Genomic DNA, 11,188 nt, shown 5'->3' with positions numbered 1-11,188 from the left:
CCAACAACATCAAGAGATGTTAATGTAATTAATTCCAAAAATATATATCATCAATCAAGAACCCTTTATTAGGAATTTTGTCTCCAAATCTCTGTCTATCTTTATATGTTCTAACAAATTTTTAATTGTATAATATTACGAAAATCTCAATGATCAACCAAAGATATATAAGAACAAAATAATTTGAAAACAAGAAGTAAGATGCAAGCTCTAAACTCTATATTCACAATGGCTAAAAAAAATCTCATCATTCACTAATATGACAGGATCTATATGACACGATCAACTAACATGGAGTCCCAAATTATAAATAAACATTACAAAAATTACAAATTCACAAATTATAAATAGACTGCACAAAAAATTTATAAATTCAGGACAGCCCACAATTTCTATAAGCAAATTACAATCAAGGACTGAATGTTCTTTTCTTTTCTTTTTTTTTCCTTGGACAAACATGACTTTAGACAGAACTGGACCACCTCAAAAGATCTGTATGTTACAACTTAGAACAAAGATTCAAGATGGCTATTCTTTGTGGGCACACAATTTAGATTAATGTATCTTTCTTTGAAGTCTCATTTGGACCCATCTCAAGTGTCTTTTTTGCATCAACATTGAACTTCAAAGAACCAAAACAATTCACATTAATTTGAACTTGACAAACAACACCCTTAAAAATTGTACCCAAAAACTAGTTCAAACATACAAAAAACAGAGAGAGAGAGAGAGAGAGAGACTAGAATGGAGCTAATTAACCTCTCACAGTCAACAATGAAGGAATGGCATTGAGGTTTGGAGTGGTGGTTTTGTTGGAAATCTCTCTCTTCCCTGAAAACGAAGAAGGCTTGAAAGCTCTAATTGGACTTGCAAATGCCCAACCCCAACTCTTACTTCTTCCATGAGCCACCGCCGCCGCCGGTGTCGCCGCCGCCGCCGTCGACTTCCCATTTTCTTCAGTTGAAGATGAAACCCAGTAAGAAGATGAAGAGGATGAGGAAGTGATCATGAACCCACTAAAAATCCCACCACACTTGACTCTCTCCTTGATGCATTCCCGTCCTTCGCCGCCGCGGCGGTGGCCTTCTCTCTGAGACTCGACTCGCCGGAGAGTGCAGTCTCCGAACCCAGTAGAGATTCGCTCGAAAAAGTCCCCGGAAAAGCTCTTGCTTCCGCACCCGACGGATCTAGATCTGGAAACTCTCCGGCCAAACGCCGCCGGATTCGGACTCTCACTCTCATCCACCACCACCGTCGCCGCCGCAAACTCCTCCCTCTTCTTCGATCTCTGTGACAACGAACCCACCGACGAGGAATCACTTCTCCGAACACTAGATTGCTTCGAGAGGTAAAAAAACGACCAGAACCCTCTCTTCCGGGGACTATTCTCGTCTGGGTCGTCCATGAAATGGCCCCTCTGCCGTGGGGTGGTGGTGGATTTGCTTCGCTTGAACAAAACACCACCTGGGTCAGAACCGGCGGCGGCGAGGTCGGCTTTTTTCTTTTTTTGGGTGAGGAAAAAGGGGATTCGGGTCCGCTTGGATTGGTAGTGAAGATAGTGGCAACCATTGTTGTTGGTATTGGTGTTTGGGTTGGTTGAGGCATTTTGTCGAACAGATAGAGTGCGTGAGGAAGTGATGGTGGTGGTGGTGACATAGTCGGATCTGAAAGAAGGAGATGGGGAAGAGGAAGAGGAGGGGAAGAAGGGGATGGGGAAAGAGGAGGAGACGAGTTTTCCGAGCTTTTCTTGGAGGCAGAAAGCGCAGATACCACCTGGGTTGGTGGTGGTGGATTTGAATGGGTGGTTTGTGCATTGCATGGTGGATTCACCCATGTCCTCTTGGAGGACCTCCATCACCATGTTTGGTTACTCAGAAAATCTGTAAAATCAATCAATGACTAGAGTCACTTTGCTGGCTGTGTTTAGTGTTGTTGTTGTTGTTGTTTGTTGCGAGTGTAGTTTCATACCATTGAAGAGTACTACCTCTCTCTCTCAGTGCTTGTCCTAATCGCCTTGAACAGACGAGAGGGAGAGAGAGGATGGTCCCAAATGGTTTCTCGATAAAACGCTACCTGTAATTTTAGTTTTTGCGAACCCAACCCCGCTGCATACCCCCAGTGGGGGGTCGCGCCTACAGTGACGTGGCGCGTCTCCACCGGCTCAAAATTCAAAAAAAAAAAAAAATAATAATAATTTTTTTTTTTGACCAATCCCGTGATGACACCTCACTGGAGGTCGACCCCCAGTGGGGGTAGGAAGCATTTTTGTTTGCGAACCAGCCCCGCTGCATACCCACCCACTGGCCGAAGACTCAAAAAAAAAAAAAAAAAAAAAACAATTTGTTTTTTGGGCCAATCCCCCAGTGACACCTCACTGGGGGTCGACCCCCAATGGGGGTAGGAAGCATTAATCTTTTGCGAACAGTGGTGCTACATCCCACTAAAAAGGGATCACTAAGCCAGCTCTAGTGCTGAAAATTAAAAAAAAAAAAAAAAAAACAAAGAGTAAAATATCACATCAATTGAGGCTACAGTATTTTTAGAGCTATTAGAGCTCTTTATTTTAGAGCTCTTAAATAATTTTCTTCTGTGAATTATAACTATCTCTATAATTTTGGGCCTCCAATTATTTCAGTGTCTGATTTTTTAATTATGATATATTTAATTTTAAATTTTAAATTTTATTTTAAATAAGAATAATTAAAAATATTATTACTTAATTTTAAGGACAAAGTCGTTAATTTAACAAAATATAAATTAATTTGACAAAAATAAATTTCAAAAATAAGTTTTTGAATTTTTTAAAATAATTTCTACTTACTCAAGATAAAATTATGTAAAATTACTATCTTTTAGACATTTATTTATTTAATAAATTAATTTTTATTATGTGTTTGGATGATAATCATATATTGGGTGGTTGTTACTCTTTTAATGGGTAATCAATATATTTAATATATAAAATGTTTTTAATTTTGAATTTTTTGATTACTGGATTAATTTAATAATAAAATTAAAGTTGTCGTCATATTTGAATTCTGAAAAAATAAAAACTAATTTAATAAAAATAAAAATAACCGCCCATCATCATCCAAACATATAATAAAAATTAATTTGGTAAATAAATAAATAAATAACTATTTAAAAGATTTATTAATTTTATATAATTTTATCTTTAGTGGATAGAAATAATTTTTAAAAATTCAAAAATATTTTTTTGACATTTATTTTTGTCAAATTAGTTTATATTTTATTAAATTGACAATTTTGTCCTTAAAATTGAGAATTGGTATTTCAATTGTCCTTATTTGGAACAAGATTTAAATTTTAAGGTCAAATGTGTTACAATTAAAAGATTAGGGATCAAAGTGATACAAGTCCCAAACTATAAGGACTAGGGGTGTGCGCGGTGCGGTTCAGGTTGTTTGAAAATAAAATTACAAACTGAATGGCGGGTTAACGGATTAGTGGATTGACAAATTACGATTTAGGCGGTTTTTGGCAAATTGGCGGATTGAAGAATATTTTTAACTAATTATCATGCATTTGCATCATATATAACGCTAATTTGTATAATATTTTTTAAATATATAACACAAAGTAATTTTACATAATATGTTATATATATAATTACTAATTCATATATATAACCACTAATTTGTAATAAATTTTATATCTTAAATCTCTCTCACACTCGTTTTTACATTGATATTTCATTGAAAGTTAAAAAATATATATGTATTAACTATAGCGGAGTGGAGTGGTTCGGTTGGCAGATTATAAATTTTAAAGTTTAAACTGTGGTTAGCGGTTAGAACGGTGTGGATCGGTGCGATTTTAGCGGATTGGACGATATTTTGCACAACTCTAATAAGGACCGTTAGCGTAATTTGTCATTTTAGGTTTTACTTATTTTTAGATATAAATGAGGTTTTTTTTTTTTTTTTTGAGAACCTAGGAAAATTATATAAGGCCCTTTGTTCCCGATTATAGCAGCCCAAAATGGACTATTAACAATAAAAATAATATCATGTTTGTTTTGTAAAGTGAGCTCTGCATTTGTAGTTTGGAGCGGACTACGAAAAGCCTTGGCCAGCGGATTAAGAGTCTGGGCTGAGAAATGGTATTAGAAAATAATCCTTTCAACTTAGGGTGTTACTGGTTGTTCGGTAGGACATCCAGCCAATCAACTAGCCAAGTGCATTTTTTTTTTTTTTTTTTTTTTGCTATTACATGTTGGGCAGCACATTTTGAACATTAATATTTAAATTTTTTTTTTATTTTTTGTTAAGTAAAAATCACAATTTTATTTATTTTATAATTTCATATAAAAATAATTTAACAATTTCTATACTAACAACTATTATCAAAATAAATATAATTTTATTTAATTCCTTCACTATCAATCTCCTTTCTGACAATCCATTCAATCTACTTATGAAAATAAACAAGACCTAATAAACAACAATATTACATAAAGAAGAAGATCTTAAAGGGCCATTCCAATCAAGCTACATAACAAAAAACGAAATAACAAAAAATAAATCTGTCAAATAAATAGCTACGATCCAATAAAAATATAAATGAGTTGATCTTATATGTATTTATTAATATGAATTTTATTCATTTATGAGAAAATAAAATTATATATAAAATTACTCTTTCTGAATTAATTGGTAAAAATAAATATATGGACACATAATCGATTAGTTAGGCCTATTTTGACAACTAAAAAAAAGAAAAGAAAAGGTCAATTTATTGATTTATTGATTTATTTAGGCCACATCACTTTAATATTTTTTTTACACTTTTTTTTAAAAAAAAAAAGAAATTCAAAAAAATTGAATTTTTTACCTAATTCTCAAAATAAGTCTTAATCAATTATATAAAATATAGATGGAATAAATTTGAACAAAATAGTATATTTCATGACTGATCTTATTAACTCACATACAGGAAACACAATGGTGCACAATCATAAAAAAGTATGCACCATATATACCTTATAATTAAAAAAAAATCATAACTTTAATTTTTTTAGTAATAATTAAACAAAATATATTTTATAACTAAACACAATACAAAACATAACTAAAAAACGCATGAGTCATAATTAAAATAATATAATAATTAAAGAAGAAAATTAATTATCATTAAAAAAAATAGTATAACTAGGAATATATATGATACATCATTTTTAAAAATGTGTATATTAAAATTTCCCCTTACATATATATCAAAATTGTTTTGAAAAATACTACTACATATAATTTTGTTTCATCACTCATTTTCCCACACCGAGATACAAGTTGACCTAGTTATTTTGCGTCTTGAGAAAAAAGTGTAAGAATTTGAATTATGTATAACATTACTCAATTATTTTATATGATTCGATGGTGTGGTTAGTATCAATAAATGAAATAGATTTATATTAAAACCACATTTGAGAATTAATTTTTTTAATGACTTTTTTAAATCTTACAAAAAGACATTAAAAAATGAAAAGAATAATTTGACAATTTATAATAATTTTTCACGAAAATATTTATTTCCCCAAACATATAAATTTTCTTGAGCAAAAACTGTACAATAGGTCAGACTTATAGTCGGCCCTTTCAATTGTATTGTGCCATGTAGTTTCCCTTGTTTTGTCTTTTACATTTTAGACAAATTGATTATATGTCCTTTTATTATAAGTTAGACACACGGCCACCTATTAGGGTCTACTTATCAAATAATTTGTCCTTGTTGAGGGATAGAGAATTGGAAGAGAGGTTAAAAATTCATAATTTTTTTTTATCGAAAGTATTTTAATAAAAATATATTATTTTTTAATGCTTAGAGATTATTTACGATGATCTAAATAAGTATAGTATTTGACTTTTTATGAAATACCGATTAGATATAGGTTAGATTTGAAATGATGTGATAGAGAGGTGATATAATTTAAATAAGATGATATGACTTAAATAAAATTATGACTTTATAATTTTTTTAATTTTTTTAAATTATGACAAATAAGATTTTATTATAAGAACACCTTAATAAAATTTTATGATTCGTTAGCATTAGAAACAAAAATATCGAGTCAAACCAGTGGGAGTGAAGTAAGGTGGTAGTGGAGATAGGGGGAACTGGGGGAGAGAGTCCCCATGAGCACGTGGAAGACTGACTCAGTTTTTATAATTAAATTGATGAAGAAAGACAAAATAACAAATCGAAAAATAACCCTATAAACATTTCAATTAATTAAGGTAATAATCCTATTTTTGTTTGATTATGAAGAGGGCACTTAAGTATGAAGATCAGATTTTAAAAATGAATTTAATTTAATTACAAATATACTAACACTATTTTTGTAATAAATAAATCTCTTCTTAGTATATTTTGTTTTCCATTACAATTAGTCTCATAAAAACAAGGGTAATTTAGGAAAAATACAAGTAGTTCCATAGTTATGATATAATTTTATTAATTTCATTTTTAATAAAATTAAGGTAATCAAAACTAATCACAATAGTAAACAAGAAAAAATATACATTTCAATATAAAAAAATATGACATTATTATCTTTTATCCATATGACTAACGACTTATTAATAATAATAAAAAAATGACCTTCAAGTGTTATGTGAATTAAAACCTTAACGGATCTTAATGTAATTATGTTCAAAATGTAAAATTTGTTGTATTTTCTCTAAATCTCAAGAGATGTCATTTTGATTTATTTTTAAAATAACTATATAAAACATATGTGAAACAATTTGAGTTAAACTGTATCTTGTATGATATAATATGTATGATTTAATTATTTTATGTACTTGTATAGTTATGCGCCCATAGTCTTGCTAGCTGCATTAACACTTAAGGCTTCGTTTGGCTATTCCAGTTGAGACTAAAAAAAGCATAAAAGACAAAAGAGCGAATTATATTAACAGTTCTTATAGTTTGGGACTCGTGTCATTTTGATTTCTAACTTTTCAATTGTGATATATTGAATCCTGAATTTTGAATCTTATTCCAAATAAGAACAATTAAAAATAGCATTCCTCAATTTCAAGGTGTAAATCGTCAATATTTAATAAAATATAAACTAATTTAGCAAAAATAAATGTCAAAAGTTTTTTAAAAAAATTTAAAAAATTATTTCTACTCATCAAAGATAAAATTATGTAAAATTGATAAATCTAGTATATGATAAACATCGAAAAACATCAATAAAAATAACCATCCACTACATGATCATCATTCAAACACATAATAAAAATTAATTTGGTAAAAATAATAAATAAATAAATGTGTAAAAAATTTATCAATTTTACATAATTTTATCCTTACTATGTAGAAATAATTTTTAAAAATTTAAAAATATTTTTTTGATATTTATTTTTGTCAAATTAGTTTATATTTTATCAAATTGATGACTTTGCCCTTGAAATTGAGCAATGGTATCTTCAATTGTCCTTATTTGGAACAAGATTCAAAATTTAGTGTCAAATATGTCATAATTAAAAAGTCATAGATCAAAGTGATACAAGCTCCAAACTATCGGGATGGTTTGTGTAATTCGCCCAAGACAAAATAAGCTAAATAAGTCAATAAGACAAATGGAGTGTTTGGCAAGTTAGGATTGGGCTATTTTTTTGGCTAAAATTCATAAAAAGACAAAATACGCTAAAATAGTTAATAAGAAAAAGTGGGTGTTTGGGAAGTTACTATTTTAGTGGGTTATTTTAATTTTTGACTATTTTAATAAGCTAACATTTTTGTGTGTTGGGAAGATGATTGATTTTTTTGTAATTAGATGTGATGTTTGTGAGAGAAAAAGTGAAATGATTATAGGTTTGATATGACATTTTGTCTTATTAACTATTTTAGCTTATTTTGTCTTTTTGTAGATTTTAACCCAAAAAAACAAAAAAAAAAACCTTTGCCAAACAACCAATATCATATCAAACTCATAATCATTTCATTTTTTCTCTTACAAATATCACATTTAATTACAAAAAATTTCAATTATTTTCTCAAATACAAAAATTTTAACCTATTAAAATAGTAAAAAATTAAAATAGCCTACTAAAATAATGACTTCCCAAACACCCACAAAATATTATATCCAAACTATAATCATTTCCCTTTTTTTCACAAAAATAAAATATATATATATATATCAAACGAATTTTTTATTTCCAAACTAAAAAAACCCCAACTCTAAAAAAGAGATTAATAAAGTTTTTACCAGACGGCGACTAATATATTAACCAATTTATTAAACATAAAGTAATAAACAAAAAATAATAAAAAAATATGATAATGTAGAATTTATAACAACTTTTCTTTTCTTTTCTTTTCTTTTCTTTTCCACATGTAGTTTTGAAAATAGTGGAACTATTCAAATTGGTTGGTGAAATATTTGTTTTTTATTATTATTATTATTTTAATATTTTTATATGTAAACATTTAAATATAAAAGGTTTCTTATAAAATTTCAACAATCCTTTTTATAATTGATAAATTCTGACCAATTTAATCAAACTAATTATTGTTAATTTCTTTACTAACATAAAACATATATCATATTTATTAATATATAAAAATGAAACTGGTTTCTATAGTTCAGATATCATATTATTATTATATAAATTTTTTAGAACCGTAAGAGTGTGTTTGTTTTGAAGGATTATGAGGTGAGATTGGACTATTAGTCCCACCGGACTAATAATCCGTTGTTTGTTTCATTTTTTTTGCTCCAGACTATTAATCCCACAAATATGGGACTATCTTATCCCATGGGGGGTGGGATAGAAACCATGAGATTAGTATCCCATGGGATTATTTTGGGTTGTTTTGGGAAGTTGGTAAAAAGCTGGTTTTTGGCTTTTTATAAAGTTTTTTGACTTTTTTGGAAGTGATTTGGGAAGTTGATAAAAAGTTGACTTTTCGTTTTTTAGTTTAATATTTATTTATGGTGTCAAATCAAATTAAAATGACCAAAATATCCTTACCCAACATAAGAGATTTATTTTTTTATTTTTTTTTCAAAGGCCCTAATTTGTAATTTTACGGCTGCGTTTTTGGCACTTGCCAAATGGCTTTTCTGGCGTTTTTGGCAGCCACGTTTTTTCACAAAATGTCAAAAAACGTGACTTTTTACCATGTTCCCAAAATGGCACTTTATGAAATGTCCATTTTACCCTCCATGCTATTACTTAGCAAACAATTAGAAAAAGATAAAATAGTCTTTTGAACATTTATAAATTATTTTTTTGTGTTGTTAATTTAAAATTGTATATTAAATAAAAAAAATTAATTATAAATTATAAATGAGATTTAATTAAAAATAATAAATTAAAAATTATGGCCTTATAAATTAATTTTTTTTAGTGTTGTTAAAGAATTACATATTAAATTAAATTATTTTTTTAGTGTTGTTAATTTAAAATTATATATTAAATAAAAAATATAAATTATAAATTAAATTTATTTAAAAATAATAAATTATAAATTATGGCCTTATAAGTTAAATTTTTTTAGTGTTGTTGAAAATTTAATTTATATATTAAATAAAATTATTTTTTATTGTCCTTAATTTAAAATTATATATTAAATAAAAAATATAAATTGTAAATTTAATTTAATTGAAAATAATAAATTAAAATAATTAAAATATTGTGCAAAAAATAAAATAAAACAAATTTTTATTTAATCTAGCTAAAGATAATTAAAATATTAAAGCTATGTTTAATATTGTTATTACTTAGTAAATAATTAAAAAGAATAACATAGTCATTTGAGCATTTATTCTTCTCCATAATATCCCAAACAAACATTGGATAATTAAAAATAGTTCAATGCAGACATCTAATCCCATAGCTAAAGAAACATAGGATACAAATTTAGTCCAACCAAATAGTCTCGGGACAATGTATCCCAGGACTAATAGTCTGATGGATTACAATCCCCACTTATCCAGTCCGTCCAAACAAATGCACCCTAGGGTGCGTTGTTTTGAAGGATTAGGGTGTGGGATTGGACTATTAGTCCCACCGGACTAATAGTCCATTATTTGTTTCAAAAGTTTTGGTCCGGACTATTAGTCCCACAAATATGGAATTATTCTATCCTATGGGGGAGGTTGAGATAGAAACCATGGGATTGGTATCCCATGGGATTATTTTGTGAAATGTCCATTTTGCCCTCCATGTTATTACTTAGTAAACAATTAAAAAATGGTAAAATAATCTTTTGAACATTTATAAATTATTTTTTTAGTGTTGTTAATTTAAAATTATATGTTAAATAAGAATTATAAATTATAAATTAAATTTAATTAAAAATAATAAATTAAAAATTATGGCCTTATAAATTAAATTTTTTTAGTGTTGTTAAAAAATTAAATTTACATATTAAACAAAATTATTTTTTTAGTGTTGTTAATTTAAAATTATATATTAAATAAAAAATATAAATTATAAATTAAATTTATTTAAAAATAATAAATTATAAATTATGGCCTTATAAATTCAATTTTTTTAGTGTTGTTGAAAATTTAATTTATATATTAAATAAAATTATTTTTTTATTGTCGTTAATTTAAAATTATATATTAAATTAAAAAATAAATTAAAAATTAAAATTTTAATTTAATTGAAAATAATAAATTAAAAATTATGGCCTTATAAATTAAATTTTTTTTAGTGTTGTTAAATTATAAATTATAGATTACAAATTTAAAATTATATATTAAATAAAAATTATAAATTACAAGGGTAAAATAGTCTTTTGAACATTTATCATTATCCAGTCCGTCTAACTAAACATTGGATTCACTAAAAATAGTCCAATCCGGACATATAATCTCATGACTAAACAAACATAGGATACAAATCCAGTCAAACTAAATAGTCTGGGGACAATGTATCTCGGGACTAATAGTCCGATGGATTACAATCCCCTCTTATTTGTTTTGAAGGATTAGGGGGTGAGATTGGACTATTAGTCCCACCGAACTAATAGTTCATTGTTTGTTTGAAAAATTTTGCTCTAGACTAATAGTCCCCCCAGACTATTAGTCCTATATTTGTGGGACTATCCTATCCCATGGGAGGGTGGGATAGAAACCATGGGATAACTTATCCCATGGAATTAAACAATGAAATTACATTTTTGCCATCTAGTATTTAATTAT

At 27.9% G+C, this 11,188-nt stretch overlaps 1 protein-coding gene across 1 annotated transcript; it reads right to left on the bottom strand.

Moving 5' to 3' along the window:
* Window positions 1-364: 364 nt before the first annotated feature.
* On the bottom strand, window positions 365-2,489 carry LOC114292589 (uncharacterized). Its single transcript, XM_028236589.2, has one exon. It carries the CDS (start codon window positions 1,859-1,861, stop codon window positions 755-757), a length of 1,107 nt encoding a protein of 368 aa, XP_028092390.2. The 5' UTR covers window positions 1,862-2,489; the 3' UTR covers window positions 365-754.
* Window positions 2,490-11,188: the final 8,699 nt, after the last annotated feature.

This window comes from Camellia sinensis, chromosome 7 (assembly GCF_055761805.1).
Source record: "Camellia sinensis isolate YWXY chromosome 7, ASM5576180v1, whole genome shotgun sequence".
In the NCBI taxonomy this organism is placed as follows: Eukaryota; Viridiplantae; Streptophyta; class Magnoliopsida; order Ericales; family Theaceae; genus Camellia; species Camellia sinensis.
This window is presented reverse-complemented; position numbering and strand designations above follow the sequence as displayed.